The sequence below is a fragment of the Pinus tabuliformis genome, chromosome J (assembly GCF_031772625.1).
Source record: "Pinus tabuliformis cultivar Carrire ecotype Pingquan chromosome J, CPIR1, whole genome shotgun sequence".
Classification (NCBI taxonomy): domain Eukaryota; kingdom Viridiplantae; phylum Streptophyta; class Pinopsida; order Pinales; family Pinaceae; genus Pinus; species Pinus tabuliformis.
The window spans coordinates 1,112,658,869-1,112,677,795 of record NC_142295.1 but is presented as its reverse complement, the minus strand read 5'-3'; the positions used below and the strand labels follow the sequence as shown (position 1 = coordinate 1,112,677,795).

The following is an 18,927-nucleotide window of genomic DNA, read 5'->3' as shown; positions in this document are numbered from 1 at the left end:
TATATTTGGTTCTCTTGTTGTCATTGGCATGAGTTTTTCTAGGTGTGAAAATGTTTTCAGCCTTGCCTTGCCATTTCTAGATAGTAATGGTGTGATGGGGTTTTTTTTCTTGGTTAACCTTTGGATGCCAGATGGTTTTGGAATCAGGTGAGGTGGTCCCAGGAAAATTCCCAAGGGCCTAGGAATCCCTTGACCCGTTTTAGTGAATTGCAATAAATCCTGATTTTGGAGATGAGCAAATTCCTCAAGCTATTGGTGAATAAATATGGAGGAATCCAAGCTTGTTGTGGGCTTAGTGATATCTTGAATGGTTTTGGAAGGATTGTAGTAAATCTTATTGGTTTATGCTCTTTTTTAGGCCTAGGAATCCCTTGACCAATATTGGCAGGATTGTGTTAAATCCTGGTTGTTTATACCCCTGTTTGGGCCTATGGCTCCCTTGACTGGTTTTGGCAAGATTGCGGTAAATCCTAAGGGTATAGGTGGTTTTCTCTCTAGGAAGCCCTGGTAGATTTGGTCTTGAATCCCACATTCATGCTTGGAATATGGTATGGGGTGATTAGTTAAAATAAATATTTGGTTCGGCCCAATCTATGGTCGGGTGGTACATGGAAGACCCTAACTTGGTTCGTTTTTGCATATGCTAAAAGTATCTCTTTTCATGTTCTATTTCATGAGTATATGTACTTGTTATTATGTTTATTTGATGGTTTTTCTATCATGGTTATTATTCTAGTTATATGTTGGTTATAAGCATGGTTTCATAATAGGTTCTTGTTATGGCTCTCTATATGTTTTATTTATTGATGATTGGTTAATGAATGCATACCCTAATAGATGTTGTTGCAACTATTATGAGAGGGCATTAGACATTCTTGATGATTCTCAGATAAGTATCAAATCCCTATGTTTAGATATGCATTCATGACCTATAGATTACATGTTTTCAATGTGGTTGACAAAACAACTATCATGGATAGGCCTGGTTAGGTCAAGTCTGTGGTTCAAATTTGTATATTTATCTCTTTCATTGAGCTACTCATCATTCTAGAAAGTTTCATTGAGTTTTGGGCAGTGGTATGGAGGCTGACCTGCAATTTAGGCTCAGAATTTGTGACCGCACCTTTTGAATTGAACATTTTAGGTCACAACCACTAGAAACTAGGGTTGTGCATGCGGTTTGAGGCCCTCAACCACATGGATTCCTTTTCATGCATGCGGTTGGGAGCCCAGGTTAGTAAAAGATCATTCCAATCAAGATTTGAGCACTGGGAGTGGTTGGTTAGATCTTAGGTGTCCTATAGCTCCTAAAGAAGGTTAGTATGATTCAAGTTTATCAATTCCAGTTCCCTAACTGTATTTTGGAGGATGAGTCATGTCATAATATCCCTAAGGTCATGTTTACCCGAGCATGTCAGTGAAAGCGACTAAATCTTGGAGATGGTGTTACAAGGAACCAATTTATACTTTTAGTCCCATACAACTCATTCAGTTTATTCCAAGTTTCATTAGAGGTTTTATAGTCACAAATGTGAGTAATTATATTATCTTTCACAGATATCCTTAATAATACACTTGATTTATTCTCACGCTTCTCCAAGTCGCACCTTCGGCCACACTTGGTTTTTCTTCTTCTCCCTTTATGATTGTCAAAGCAACATATCCTTCCATCAGAATCTGCAACTTAAATTCTAATTGACGTAATTTGAGCAATCCAACTTATTAACCTCATTCAAGTAGGTCTCATTAGTCATCTTAACATAAAATACCAATCTTAAACCATGCCCTGCTACTTCACAAGCACCACCAACCGCTCCAAATATATAAATGCAAAACAAATCTAGAAAGGTACTGCAACAAAGAGCGCACTTCTCTCAATAGATTCAAAAGCGGAGCTCAATTAATATCATACATAAGAATGAAGCCTTATAAACAAATATACATCTTCTTAGACTTCAAAACAAAGATGCCATGTGTCTACCATGAAACCCCTAATAGCGTGCTCATATATGTAAAAACATATGAAGCCCAAGATAAGAAACTTCACTTGCAGGGAACATAGTGTCCAATCCCACCTCTCAGAGTCTCCATACAAATCCGAGGAAGAAAAAATGAAGCTGCAAAAGCTCGGTGGATTGTAAATGAGATGATAGGTATAAATTAAAATAAATGGGGCTCATCACACTTTTTGATGCATGGATCGTGAACTACACTGCGAGAATTTAAAATTTTATAAGTGTGGCATCTCCGTCGCACTCTTCGATTATTGTTGTGTGCTATGATCCTATAAAAAATAACCAAAAAATAAATTTATTTGCAGCCTCTCCTCAGCCACACTATCAATCTCATAACATTGCCACTTCTCTGCACTTTGACACCTCCCTTCTCCTCGATGGCTCACTGCCGGTACACAACACGAGCGCCATGATTAATACATGACCCAAAACTGATTCTATTGTGTAAGATTTGGAACCGACTACAGGGAAGAAGTCATGCCTCTCCCCGGCGTGGCTTCACATTGTTGATCACTCTGCTTACCAGTTGTATTCAAAAACTAAACAGAAAATTATGTTCGGGGTTTCCATATGAGCAGGCATTCCACCCTAGAGATTACTCGATAAACATAGTTGCGCTATTCAGAAACTCAGCAGAAAATTTTGGTCGGGGTCTCCTTATGAGCAGGCATTCCACTGTAGAGATTACCCAATAATCACAGTTGAGTAGAGTCGAGTTTAAATCCTACACGCACTGTCGTCGGTCACCGAGTTATCAAGCTGAATAAATGTTTGTATTCACAACTCTCTCCTTCCACATTAGTCATAACATGGAATCACCAGATCATAAATTGACTCTGTAATCACTAAAAAAATGCTACAAGCGTTGAGGTTCTAGTTGGTTTCACAAGAAATATAGATCGGCAAGTCTGATCTCCGGTTGGAATGGTCAAACTCAAATTTTGTCACCATCCACATTTGTCCCTATCACAAGCAATCAAATGACATCAAATACTAGCGAAAGTAATAACAAATAGAACATTTAAAAAAAAAAAATCAAGCCCTCACTTTTGCTACTCGGATACCAATTTGAAATTTGTAAGAAAAGAATACCTATGAATGAATCACATAGCTCTTAGGTGAGCCTATCTACACCAGGAGGCTGCCTAAAATAGGGTTGCCATTTCATTGCATAAACAATCAAGGATACATGAGTTTAAATCAATATATTTAGTTAATTAAATCAAGCAAACCCCTAGAAAATAGTATCTAATTCCTAAATACAAACACTATCACAACAACATAACAAATTTTTATTCCATTATTTTTAAGTTTGATTTTATTATTATTAATAAAAATATCACATATTAATTTTGTATTAAGAATTGAATGAATTATGCATCCCCACTTATTACTTTTATTAGAAAATAGTTGAAATTTTGAGTGATAGGTTCATTCTTTCTATGTTAGTTTCTTTCTTTGAGTGAGAAATTCATCTTAACCATCATCTATCAAGTGTCTAGAGGGATGCAATCTTTAGATATACAGTTTTTGTAATTTTTCTACTATAAAAAGACTTTTGCTAAATCTGTAGTTAAGATGGATATGTATTGGTTTCCCATTTACTTCTTTTCTATGTACATTGAAATAATGGATCTATAGTGATTTCTCATTTACTTTTTCTCTACATACATTGAAATAGTTTATCATAATTAAAATTAAAATATATATATATATATATATATATATATATATATATATATATATATATATATATATAGATAGATATATATATATGTTAAATAAAAAAGAAAAGGCTAGAGAAAAATAGCACGCTTCAAGTCTAATACATTTACAATAATATCTTAAAAAGTTATGTGATATGTCTTTCTTTAAATTGACCAGTATTTTAAAAAATAAAATCTCTTTAATAAAAAACTTTTTTAAATATTTATAGTAATATTTGTTATCTTAAAAAATTGATGAATAATAATAAATCCAGATTTAAAATAAATTTATATTAATTATAATTTTTTAATTTTTTATTTTTCAAAATAAATATTTTTATTAAAAAATATAACTACAAATTTATATTAATTATAATTTTATTAATTTTTATTTTTCAAAATAAATATTTTTATTAAAAAATACAATTTTTATTATTTAAATAAACAAGTTTATCACTTAAATATTAAATATTTCATATAATATAAATATAAAATATACGATCAGATATACGATCATCAACAATTTCAAACAATATTTGTTATGGACAATATCCATCAACATCTATTTCATGATCCCAGCGTCAAATCTTCCTATCACATGCATTATCAAGAAAGCAATTAAAAAGCTTTCACAATATTCCTAGAGAAATTCCAATTTGAATATGGCAAGTAATTTGGAGTTATAGATCATTTCTCAACTTTCAAGCTTACACAATGCTAATTCAAATGGGAATTCCCTTAGTCATTGATTCTGTAATTTACCAACACATTACCTAATTTCTTAACACATTGCTTTATTTTCTTTTGTTAAGAATGACCAAGCTCTTTATATGGCCATAGTAACTCCCATTTTGAATTTCTTTATGAGAAAAACCCTTAAAGCAAGACACGACTCCATCCCGGAAAATTATAAAACTCAGCCAAAGGAAAATTATTTTACTTTTAGGCACGTTAAATTTGACTATATGAGATTTTTAAAAAAAGACCATAATTATTTAATTGTTAGAGATATGTATATTTTTTATTTTTATTTTATGATGATTTATTTATTATTTAAAACCTATTTAAAATATATAAATGAAATAAACCCATTGTACCCTTCAAATTTAACTAATTGAAATCCTTGAAAAAGGACCCACACTATTGGAAAAATTTATTCTAAACCAAAACACTGAACCTGCCAGTCAAATCAGAACCATCAACACCTTCTACCCTATTGATCTAGACCAAAGTCATATTCATCACCTGCCTGACAGCAGACAAGGCCTGTTTGGCTTATGAGCCCCATTGTACAGCCCTGCAATTTTAACAATGGTAAAGATGATTATGATATTAATTATGTTATGACATTAAGTATATAGTTTAAAAAAATGTAATTAATTAAATATTTAATTTTTTTAATTTTTAAAAAATAAATGTAAACTTTTTATTAAACATAAAAAATTACACATTTCCTTTATACAAAATTATAAAATATAACCACAATAAATGAAAACGAATCTAATACCTATTTATTAATTAATAATAAACTTATTAGATTTAACTTATTGAATGTCAATAATCGCAGTTACACTCTCTCAATCGCGTGAACAGTATACAGGGATATTATATACTAGCAATTGCACCAAATGTTGCAAAAGAACGTCGTAAGGCAATAACATATGGACAAAGAGCATAGATGAAGAGAGATGTGATATGTTACAATTTTAGTGAGATAAATAACATGGTGTTAAAAATAAAGTGAACTCCTCTTTCACTATCCTAATGATTTTGGTTGCAATATGTCAATTGAGGGAATGCTTAGCAATTTCAACATTGTACTTGCAGCTAGTTTTGTTTTATGCCCTTTTAAGAAATTGACTAGCCTGAAAATTTGGAAATGGATTGTTGGTGAATGTAGGTATGGATCCTTGATTGAATGCGATGGTTGTGTCGATGTTTATTTTAAAATGTAATGAGGAATCAGAGCCACTCTCTGAATTCCACCGAGTTTTTAACATTAACAATATAAAATTCAACCAAAGTGGCATATTTCAAAAGTGATGAAGCTAGGAGCATGTCCCGGACGATTTTTGCATAATAGAAACCCTATGATGCAACACATAAGCCAAATACAACTCATGTTCTCCACCACAACCCTTAACGTGTAAGCCAAAAGAGCTCATGTTATACACCACAAATTCCTATCTCAGGCAATGTTTCTCAAAGCAATTTCTCATATAATAAAACAAAAAAAGGTCTAAAAACTTCAATCCTCACATCCAATTCAATTCATGTATAATTATATAGAAAATCTTGAGGTGGGGGTCTCCCTTAAAATTATAGAGTAAAGTAACAAGAATTGTAGACGTTATTCAATAAAACAGGGCAAAACTCTAGTTAGCAACCATAAATACTCTAAACAACCTCCTAAATGTTGTAGATTCGCATTACAAGAAGAAAGGAATGATAATAAACTCCCTTGTTCACATACAGATACAAATACCCTAGCATAGTTGTGCGTATAATAAAGGTGAATGATCAAATTACACATATTTTGCAACAACAATATATTATTATCATTACCACAAGCTTTGAACCAAACAATTCATTCAAACCATGCAAAATGAAGGTCCTAGACAAATTAGTGAAGTCTTTGAGCCCAGTAAACCTCAGAAATTTAATTTCCTCTTATTGACACAATTATGCATCTTTTGTCTCCTAAATACCTGTCGCTTTAGTCATGTGTCAGTTTTCAAAGCATCCCCAACAATTTCATTATTGTTGTTTTGATGTTTTAATACTTCCCTAGAACTATAGACTCTCCTTGACATATTTGGACATACATAATTTGAAGACATGTTCCTTGGAGCCCATGCCCAACTTTTTTACAGAGGAGGAAATGATGAAACACCCCCAAAAGAATTTTCTTGAATTGTTAGCCCCTCCACATTACCATCATGATTTCCATTTTGTTGCTTCTTCCATGCCGAACATGCTTGTAAAAGAGAATAGTAATTCTGACTAGGAGATATAATGAACATCATGACACCTAGATTTGAGCTCAAATCTCCATCCTAGAGTAAGGAGATGCATTTCTCTCTTTTATGTGAGTTTGTTTCTTTACAGTCTTGTCCAAATTAAGATTATAATTAAGGGGTGCTCAAGGACAATCTTGAACATCAAAGGTTTCTCCTTTTGCAAGAGACTCTCATGATTTAGCTAATATGCACCCTAATACCCCATCAAATTCACAATCTTCTTGGTCTTTCAAGTCTACCTCCTTGGTCGGTGACTTGGACATATGCACCCTAATACCCCATCAAATTCATAGTCTTCTTGGTCTTTCAATTCTACCTCCTTGCTCCGAGACCTGGACAAAATTTTCTCAATGCAAACTGCTTCATTGGCTAGAACAAGGGATACCTGTGCTTGCTTGTTCTTTTTCTGGCTCTTTGAATGCCATTAAATTTTTTTTTATTAGTGTTAGCTGGGGTTCAATATAATCATCATCGCCTAGAATAAGAATATCCCAAAGTCGCCATAAATTTCATTTCTTATAAGGAGATTTTCTTCTAAATCCTCCACCAACATAAGAAAAAAGCCCTTTCTTAAACTCTGCAATAGACTTCAAATGTCTACAAAGAAATTCCAAAAGGAAACCCAGCCACCAATTGCTTTCAATGTTGCCAATCACTATTGAATTTCTGCATTTAGGTCAACCAATTGCTTTCAATGTTGCCAAACACTATTGAATTTCTGCAAAACCTAGAAGCTTTAGAAGGTGGTTGAAAAATAATCGCAACTATTTCATTAAATGAATTTGATGATCATTTTGGAATAGGAAAGAAAAATAATTCCATCTATTTCATAAATGAATTTGATGGTCATTTTTGGGGTAGAAAAGAAAACCCATAAAAGATGACGGAAATAATTCCATCTATGAAAAGAAAACCCATAGAAGATGATGGAAATAATTCCATCTATTTCATTAAATGAATTCAATCACGTCATTTCACGAGTACAAAAAGAATCCAATGAAAGAATCCAACACTCATTGGGCTTACCATTTTCAGTAAATTAAAAATATTTGGTATGGGCATCAAATGGAAAATTAAATGCTCAACAAGAGTTTGTATTGAAAATAAAAATGTTGAAAAACTACAGAATGAAAAATAATTGTAGTTTAGGTAATTAGCTCACCGAGAGTTTGTATTCAGAATAAAAATGTTTAAACTATTTAATTTATATTAATCATATTTAATTCTTTAATTCAATGACGAAGACATTTTTGAATAATGTGATAGAATTGGAAAGGTGAAAATCAGGTAATAATAATATTTTTTTTATTAATTCTATAATGTTTGAAATAATTAAAAAGAATATAATATACATTTGAGTATATTTTTATGCCATAAGAAGGGAGGGTAGGAAAGAGTGACATAGTAAATGGAAGTAAAATTTTATCATACTTTTCATCCCCTTAGTGTACCACCTCTTTCATTGCCTTCATCTTTAATAACCATTACATTTATACAACTACACTAATTAATAAATATAACTCTTATAATCAATAAAAATATTAATTTTTAAATACGAAAAATAAATTTACCTTTATATAAAAATTCATATTTAAATTTAAATTTTCAACTCAAAAAAATCATATTTAAATTTTTATATATCCAACGATTTAAAAAGACAAGTTTTTAAATTTTCCATTAAATTTTATATATTTAAAAATTTATAATTACACTATCTTTTAAAAATTTAATTAAATTTTAAATAATCAGAAAATATTATATAAAAAAGAAAAAATGAAGATTTAGTTACTTAAAATAACCCGTACTCAATACGAAGCCTGTTAGTCATCTTAAAAATCATGTTACCCACCAAAAAAATATTAATAAAAACATATTCAAATTTTGAATATAAAAACTATAATTTAAGATTGTTGATTTGAACCATTTAAAGACATTTAACATGCAGAAAGATTCCAACTAAAAACGCTGACAACAATGGCCTGGTTACAGTACTCTGAAAATGAAAATATTTTGTTTCAGTGACCAAGTCTGCGTTTCAAGAAACACGAAATTGTTGACAGCGTCAACGCAGAAAGATTCCAACTAAAAACGCTGACAACAATGGCCTGGTTACAACAATGGCCTGGTTACAGTACTCTGAAAATGAAAATATTTTGTTTCAGTGACCAAGTCTGCGCTTCAAGCAACACGAAATTGTTGACAGCTTCAACCCAGAAAGATTCCAACTAAAAACGCTGACAACAATGGCCTGGTTACAGTACTCTGAAAATGAAAATATTTTGTTTCAGTGACCAAGTCTGCGCTTCAAGAAACACGAAATTGTTGACAGCTTCAACGCAACTAGATCCAATCAAGACATGATCATATGTGGCAGAAGGGATTGGGTAGAAGGGATTGGGTAGCCAATGACTATGACTACATCTTTCTCAATTTTAATTTGCAAACACATAGCCACATCCAAGTACATGACAAAGTCCGTCAATCAAATTTAAAACACAAGACAAAGTCCGTCAATCAAATTTATACGGGGATATTATATATTAGTGACTCCTGCATCTCATACATTTCAATTTGGGGGAGATGGATACAACTGAATAGGATTCTGCATAGTTTCAGGAATAATTTCCATCGTCTGAATCCACCTCCGGCAGCCGGTCGTGCCCACTACTGTCATATACTGTTCCTCCTTTGGAATAGAACGGGATGGCAGAATCGTCCGAAGATATAGAGTCGGGCTCTCATCGACTGACATCTCCTTTGTGCGGTGAAAAGGAGACCTCTCTGGACAAGAAATTGAGAAACTTCGCCTTCAAGCTAGCTCTTATCGAGAAGGCAGCGAGCACGCTTGGAACGACGAACTTCATTTGGGCTACTGTCGTTCTGCTTGGAGGCTTCTCACAATCATTAGAAAGTATAGACTTCTGGTTCGTCAGCGTAATGTTAGTGGTAGAGGGTCTTCGCATCTTATGCCGACAAGGCGAGCTGGCGACCAGACGGTCATGGTCTCCCCATTCCGGGCTCACATTCATAAAACTATATTCGCTCACGATACAGGAAGCTTCCGCCGGTGCATGCATGTCCTTGTCTGCCACACGTATATCCAACCAAGACTACGGGAGCGGCAATAATATGAATCGAGATCTGGCTCTCAATCTTTTCTACTGCCTGTCCATAGTGGAATCGTTTCTGACTCTGTTGGGATTTGTTGTCATGTACCTCGCGTTCTCGCGAATTCTCCAGCCCAACCACGCAACATCAACATTCCACGGAAAGTTACATTCCATTTCGGATTTTCCGATTAAATTTATATTCTCTTGTGCCGTAGGACAAAAGTGGTCCTGCGCGTTAGAAGACGATGGCTTCGACCATTCTCAGTTCAACACGGTTCTGTGTTATTTCTATGATACATATTGTCGGTGCATCAACGGAAGCGTTTTCGACGGGTTGAAGATGGATTTTCTGTCATACAGCGTGGAGCTGCTGCAGTCCATCGATGATGATGAACAAGTACTGGAGGGTGCTCGACTACTATCCACGCTTCTGAAGTCAGACCGGCTTCGTTCAGAGAAGTTGGGAACAACGGCAGGCGTGCTGGAGAGGCTGATCGAGTTGCTGAATTGGGAGAAACCTCAGGAGCAGGAGATTCGAATAGCGGCTGGAGAGATCATCTGCAAATTGGTGGAGATACCCCGAAATGGCATTCGGGTGATGGCCATTCCTGAGTCCATGCAATCCATAAACTCTTTGGTGTATGATAGAAATCATAGTGGAATTCACCGGACTAAGTACCAGGGCCTGTCGTCAGACGAGTATAATTACTCGTATTTCAGTGTGCTGGGGAAACGGATGTTGAAAATCTTGGCCAACGACTCCGACAACCGCGCTAAGATCGGAACAAACAAAGGGCTACTTCGCAAAATTATCGAACACGAAAACTTAAATGCCAATGCGTCGGAATCGGAAATCATAAGTCATTTGGAAAGCCTGCCGATGGAGACGCTGGCTTTGCGAGACGTCCGTGGCTGTGAAGCTGAGCATTCCGATGATCCGAATTTACAATCGGTTTAGATTTCTCTATTTTTTAATTAATGAAAATAAAATACTGTAATAATGGATTATATGGCGCTGTAATTGCGAAATCTTCCACTAGCCTGAATCTACAAACAATTTATTGTCATACTTAAGATTAACCTGAATCTTCTATTTTTCAATCCAATGGAGCAGTCTGATAGTTCGACTATAAGTTTTTCAATTAGTGAAAACAAAACGTTGTAATCACCAAGTTTATGGCGCTGTGGTTGTGGTTCAGGATTTTGCATTACTTCAATTTTCATGGTATTGCATTTTGCAGTAACAAAGTTCTGTTAATAAAATATAGTCGTTTGATGCACAGTAAATGAGGCCTTTCTCCTGGTACATAGGAAGTTATATTAGAAATATATAAGTTGGCATAAATGTATGGATTGGTACTCAACAGAACAACAAAACAAATTGGAGTAAAAATGTATATGCTCGGGATATACTGTTCTTTATCTCTATATATAAAAACAGTGTTTTTTTCTTAATGGAAAAAAATGAGGCCGGTCTGCTTAGGACATATAGCTGCGATGTGAAATTTATTTTGTCGTTTCTATATATTGTAAAAGTAATAATTACGACCGGTCTGCTTACGAAATATAGCTGCGATGTCAAATTTATTTTGTCGAAGTAATAATTACGAGGATTTTTTTTTTCTTTTCCCAAAGGCTTAAATTTTGTGGATGCCTTATTTTCCCTTTTTATTTTACTTTAAGAAGTGAAAATTTTATAGAAACTATAATTATTGAAAATTTGATTTTTTATAAGATTGTGTAATTTAATAGCTTATAAATTAGTCAAATTTTTTTTATAAATATTATTACAATTTTCATTTTTTATAAAATTATTGTATTATTTAATAGTTTATATATTAAGGTCTAAAAATTAGACAAAATTTCTCATTTTAAAATAAATTTGTAATTTTTTAATAAATTATATAATTTATAATAAACTTATTGTAATTATTTTTTAATAAATTATATAATTTATAATAAACTTATTGTAATTATTTTATAGTTTACATATTAAAAATAAATAAAACTAGTCAAAAAAATTTACAATTTTAAAATAAATTTCTTACTTTAAAATCTTAAAAAAAAAACCTATATAATTTATAATTAGATGTATTTTAATTTCCAAATTTATTAACTAGCGAAGTGTGCAAAGTTTTTAAATAAATTTCCTACTTAAAAAAAACCTATATAATTTATAGTTAAATATATTTTAATTTCCAAATTTATTAATTAGTGAAGGGTGCAAACTTTTTATGTGAGATATATTTATCATTATATAATATGTTTAATTATGAGGTAAGGTGTTTCCCTTTGAAGTGAATTCCCCCAGTCGCCTCTCTGTCCTATTTTGCATTGTGGATTTGTGTTTTAGACGAATGAAAGAATTTTCATCGTTCATCCACAGCCGAAATAAGTTAATGAATAATGAGAAAAAATGGTTTAGAATGATCAAATATTCGTCTCTCTCTAACTGTAAGACACTCGCATGGTCTCTTTCACTATAATGGTATAAGATCACTTCTTTGTATGGTAAATGATCATGCTCAGATTGATAAATGGCTATGCATACCATGCAACTGAAGCAGTGCCTGTCTATGCATACCATGCAACTTAAGTAGTACCTGCCCGAGAAAGCAGTACCTGTCCAAGAGCCAGATAAGATGATCATATTGTATTTTGATTTTTAGACTTGCGACTGTCATTTCTAATGATAAATATATGTCAGATAAAAATTTTGCACCCTTCAATAATTAATAAATTTGGAAATTAAAATACATTTAACTATAAATTATATAGTTTTTTTAAAGATTTTAAGGTAGGAATTTTTTTAAAAAACTTTGCACACTTGGCTAGTTACACGGTAAGGTGTTTTCTTTTGAAATGAATTCCCCCAGCCACCCCCATGTCCTATTCTGCATCGTGGATTTGTGTTTTAGACGATTGAAAGAATTTTCATTGTTGATCCACAAATGAAATAAGTTAATGAATAATGAGAAAAAATGGTTTAGAATGATCAGATATTCGTCTCTCTCTAATCGTAAGACACTCACATGGTCTCTTTCACTATAATGGTATAAGATCACTTCTTTGTATGGTAAATGATCACGCTCAGATTGATAAATGGCTATGCATACCATGCAATTGAAGCAGTACCTGTCCTAGAAAGCAGAACCTGTCTGAGAGCTAGATAAAATGATCATATTGTATTTTGATTTTTAGACTTGGGACTGTCATTTCTAAAAGTTCAGCATTATTCTATGTATTTATGTGTATTCCAGTCCACCTAACAGATAACAACGCCTCCCCTGAAGCAGAAAGTGTTAAGTTTTGCATATGGTCATTCTTTTGTGTTTTAAATCATCCTTTCCTTCAATCTTTTGCTCTGTAATATGTTTGTCATTTATTATGATTATAAACATAGTTACCAAATTCGCTCGAATCGGGGAAAAAATCTCAGAAATTTGTCCATTAGATTCAATCGGCGAATAATTCGTTGAAATACAATTCCGTTCGTTCATTGTTTTCTTCATTTCAGCAGTTAAATACCATTTCAGAACCTTGACCCCAACAACATTATTTTATACAGATAATCTAGTCTGCAGATCTGCTTGATGGTAGTTAACTGTTTCGACAATTCGTAGAGTGTTGTGTGTTTAGCGTGTTCAACACTTAACATGTGTTGTACATGTATCTGCATTGATTCAAACTGTCCTAAATATTTCATGCCGACTGCAATCAGAGGAATTTAGCTATTTATAGCAATAAACGATGAGACCATTGGTTTACCGTCCAATCCATAAAACCCTGTGCTCTGGCATTGAATCAAAGTTGTCTGTTGTAGAACCCTCTGCCACAATTAAAGATTCAATGTCTGCTGCAGTCAAACCCTGTAACTCAATTAAATACTCAAGGTTTGTTGGAGAAGAGAGAATTAAAGATTCAATGTCTGCTGCAGTAAACCCTTTTCCTCAATTAAAGACTCAAGGTCCATTAGAGAAGAGAGAATTAAATATTCAACGTCTCCTGTAGTAAAGCCCCCTGCCTCAATTAAAGACTGAAGGTCTGTTGGAGAAGAGAGAATTAAATATTCAATGTCTGCTACAGTAAAACCCTCTGCCTCAATTAAAGACTCAAGGTCTGTTGGAGAAGAGAGAAAGCCACGGAAACGCGGGAGAAAGCCTGCAAATGGTCGTGAAAAGATTCTGAATCATGTTAAGGCTGAGTGCAAAAGGCGTGAAAAAATGGAGAAAGCTTCTCTGCTTTATATCAAAGATCTTTGTTCCAAGCTCCAGGGTTTTGAGAGTTGAATAGTAGCATAACTAACTAATACCTTATAGACTATATTACATTTCATTTCTTATGAGGTGAAGATAGCATGGGATGTCCACCGGAACATAGATCAAAAGTGTCGCGCTTGTTTGGGGACTAAGGGGATTTTTGGTTATAACATTTCTGAACCTGCAAAGTTTTTATGCTAATGTTGTGATGGCTCCACGCAGCTCGACGAATGCCTCGGAAGTGGTAGGTTTCCCAATGTGTGTAAAAGTATGATTACAAACGTCAACGCTTGAATTTTTCTCTTAATATATTAAAATATGATTCATTCTACCATCAAGCTTGAATCTAGACATTTGTGTACAGTTAGCTATACATTCTCAAATCTGAGGATCTTTGGCATTACTAATAACTACTTGTCATGGTGGCCTTACAGGTGAAAGGAAGAACACCACTATGATTGGTATATGCGATTTCTTCATATTCTTATATCACTGTGAATAATATCTGGTTACTATGAATTCTTTCATTCCAGGTGGCTTCTATATCATGCCTTGCTAGGCACTGCTTGCAAAAATATCTGCAACAACTTCTCTCTGTAATTGCAATTGCATCTTAGGCTTCTTGCGTCATCTAACTACCTAGATCTTGTTCACAACCATGTCTATCCAAGAGGTTGATTCATTTGGGGCCTATGATAGAAATCTCAACATCCATGCGGAGCAACGGTAATCACACGAGAAGACCCCCCTAATATTTTTGCAATGTGTATTTGAGAGTTCAGTGAATCATGACATGTTGACTTTTCACAGTAGCCTAAAGATGTAAATGTTTTTTCTCTATTCTAGAATTACATGTTTTAGAGAAGCACCGAAACCATAAATTATATGGGAGTAAGCCATGATTTCGAGTTGATGTTTTTTTAAAGATTATTGAAAGATTTTGTGTAAAGTTTGTTCTGTTTAAATGTTTTGAATGTTTTTTAGCATAGTTTAAGTTCCTAAAAGTGGTGAAATATTTGGTGAGGCTAACTTCATAGTAGTCAACTAATCTATATCTAATAGATAATTTGTTTAATTTATTTAAAATAGTTACTGAATGGAGATAAATAGATTGCAGACTGTTGAAGGAATATGGATCTGTAAACTAACTAAACCTACCATCATGACTATCTCCCTACCTACTAACTAAAGTATACTTTCTACGTAGCTCTCGCTCCTCGCTCAACTCTAGCTTTGTGTGGATCCCTCCTAGGGTCCTCTAACTAAAAACTAAATTTATCTAATTTTAAACACAATAAGAAGGGAAATCATTTATTTATATCCAAACATTTATTTGATGACAATATACCATTAAAAATTATTTACCACAAATTAAATAGGTAAGAATTTCATTGCAACCATTTATATAAGTAATCACTAAATGGAGGAATACTTGTTCCAATAGCTTAGTTGAGATGCTCCTGAACTCTTGACTCTATTAGGATGCTCCTCTTGACTACTTGACTAGATTGTCCTCCCAGCCAACTAGGAAGTATTTCCTAGCCCAGGAAACCTCCGCAAGTTCCCTAGCCCTCCGAGCCTAAGTCCAACTAGATGTAGTGTGTCCAATTTTAACAAACACTCTCCAGATCCAAGTTTGTATTCCCTCATTTATCTCTCCATTCTCTTTCTCCACATTCCTCCCTCAAAACAAAATCCTCCAAAACAAAGCCAAGACCAAGGATTTCCCCCTCTCCTCTCATCATCCTTCCCATTTTATGTCTATTCCTCCCATCTACCTCAACCACCATTCATTAATGGCATGAATAACCCCTCACCCTTTCATTTAGTATCTTTGAATTTCCTTACCATATCTTGTTCAGGTAGATTTGAGAAGACATTTTGGAGATAAGATATGGATATTTAATTTGGAAATTAATTGGAGAAGACCATACATTCTCCCAAGTATATTTTGAGAAGACACCTTAGGCTATGGACATTTAATTTGGAATAAATGGAATGAGACCATATCTTATCCAAAATTAAATTTGAGAAGACAAGTTGGGAATTGAATAATAACAATAATAAAATTTATATCAGTAAATAAAATCACAGTTTCACAAATGTAGGTATATACCAATATTTCTTGATAATTATAAGTTAATATTTTCATGTAATTTAAACATTAATAAAATTTCCATGATAAGATTAAGTAGGGCATTACATACACCCCTCCTTCATAAAACTTTGTCTAGAAGTTAGAGTGAAAAAGACACAAGAAGTTCGAAAGCAGTTTGACAATAAGGCATAACAAAATAGAGAGGGAGTTGTAGTAGTAAAATTTAATAATTCAAGCAATGATAACACTTCCTATCAAGAGTCTCCAACTAATCTATATCCTCCTATCCTTCCTAACCTACTTTTGTTTCCACCCTATCCATCCTCTGTTGCTATATACTATGGCATCGGCTATTCCAATCTAACCACTGATAAAACCAATATGGCAGAAGCATTGACTATATCAACCTAGCTTCCTCAGCAGGCAACTAGCAATCGTCATCACATATCTAGGGGAGCGTGTCCATCACTGCGCTCCCATGATTCTATGTTTGGAGGTTACACAGTGGGAAATACCTCCACCCCTCCTTACAACTAGGGTCAACACCCTAATATGGACCACACTACAATGTTGATTGGATACTTTTCATCAAATAATCCAGTGAGGTAGCCTTGTCACCTGCCGTTTACATTTTACCCATCTCATAAGAGTGCATATCAAGTAGATACAAAATGTAATAGAACAATGTACATCATACCTTTCCTCATTAGATGTCTCAACCTTCCCCAATGGAAGAGTAGATCTTGGCTATCATATAGTTCTTTCCAATTTGCAAGTTAGTTCTCACTCATGCATATATATAACAATAAAATATATATATAAGTGATCTTAAACATCATGTTATTAAGTCAATATCCACGTGTCAATTTTTTTGTTCATACTGGAAATAAATCTTACATTAGATAAATCATAATTTTCACTAAGTCATTCATTAGATAAATCATATCCACTTAAGCCATACATGAAACAACAATAACTCTGATAAGTCATGCACTAGATAAATCATCACTAAGTAAGTCATATTTTAGGTCATACATCAAACATTTCCATCATCAATACCTAATCCATCTAATGATTTATATAAGTAGTTTCACATGTCCAACTAAATGCATTAAAATTACATAGCGTCCATAAATAAATAACATGAAACTGAAAAATAGAGCCTTAGCATAGGTAGCTATCAAAGTCAAAATGGGCATCACAGATGCTCAAAAAATGAGGGGTAGTCATGATGTATAGTCTCTGCATCCTCCTAGGTAGTTGATCCTCGGTTATACTTGTCCCACTGGACCTTAACCTGGTCCACCATGCGATGTCTGAGCTATCGAACCCTACGGCCCAATATGCGTAATGGTTCGACCACAATGGTTCCCATGTTCGAGACCTGCAATTCCCTCCCCAGTTTGTGATATTCATCAGAAACATAATTTTGTAAAATAGATACATGAAAAACATCATAAGTTTTATGAAAATGGGCTGGCAGTACAAGACGATAGGCAATTGTTTCAATCTTCTCCTTGATCCTAAAAGGTCCTATAAACCGAGGTGACAACTTTGTCCCTTTCCCAAACTGAAGGTGCTTTTGTTGGGTCGGATATGGATAAAAACTTGGTCCCCTACTTCATAACCGTGATCAATTCTATGTGAATCAGCATAACTCTTCTGTCTATCTTGTGCTCTCTTCAACCTTTGTTGAATCTGTCTTACCTGTTGCTCCATTTCTTCAACTAATTCTAGCCCAACTATTACTCAGTCCTCCAACTTTTCCCAACTCAATGGCATCCTACATGGCCTCCCATATAGAGCTTGGTAAGGAGGCATCTCGATTGAACTGTGGTAACTGTTATTATAGGAAAACTCTACCAATGGTAACTAACTTTCCCACTGAGTATGATTATCCATGACGTACATTCTAAGCATGTCTTCCATAACCTGATTTACTCTTTCAGTCTACCCATATGTTTCTGGATGATATGCAGTGCTCAGGTTCAACTGAGTCCCTAGTGCTGACTAACTTTTCAAAAACCTAGATGTAAATCGATAGTCTCTATCAGAAATGATCATTGTGGGTAACCATGTAGTCGAATAACTTCACTTATAAAAACTCGTGCCACATCAGTAACATCGTAAGTGTCTCTTACTAGGATGAAATGGGCACTTTTGGTCAATTTATCAACTACAACCAATGTAGCATTGTGCCTCTGCGACGTGAGTGGAAAACCCACAACAAAATCCATAGAAATTGCCTCCCATTTAGGCATAGGGATGTCATGTGGTTGTATAAGTCCTACTGATGGCAATGATCAGCCTTCACTCATTGACATTCAAGACATTTGGTGACAAACTGGACCATGTCACGCTTCATGCTTGCCCAAAAGAAGAGTTTCTTCATGTCCGCATACATCTTCTTCATTCCAGGATGTGCACAATAGAGTGCTCTATGTGACTCTTCGAGGATGGTTCTTCTTATACCCCCTTCCTTAGGTATGTACATTCTCCCTTGAAATCTCAATAATCCATCTGGTTTAAGGACATATCCCTCAAACTTTGGTTCTATTTGCTTCCTACTCTGGAGTGCTGATATAACCTTTAGATACCAATTGTCTTCAAAGAGTTTCTTCAACACGCGTTCCCTCAAATTGACCCTCAAGGCTACTAGGGAGAAGGTTCGTGGCCTCCTACTTAGCACATTGACCACCACATTCTCCTTTCCTTTAAT

The 18,927-nt window shown here is 34.1% G+C and overlaps 1 protein-coding gene across 1 annotated transcript; it reads left to right on the top strand.

Moving 5' to 3' along the window:
• The first annotated feature begins 9,444 nt into the window (after positions 1 to 9,444).
• Positions 9,445 to 10,809, top strand: LOC149230961 (uncharacterized). The gene has a single exon (XM_089381488.1). The coding sequence runs from the start codon at positions 9,445 to 9,447 to the stop codon at positions 10,807 to 10,809; it is 1,365 nt and encodes a 454-aa protein (XP_089237614.1).
• The last annotated feature ends 8,118 nt before the right edge of the window (positions 10,810 to 18,927 follow it).

Coding starts and splice junctions, on each gene's coding strand:
- LOC149230961 (XM_089381488.1), top strand. CDS start 9,445: ATGGCAGAATCGTCCGAAGATATAGAGTCGGGCTCTCATCGACTGACA.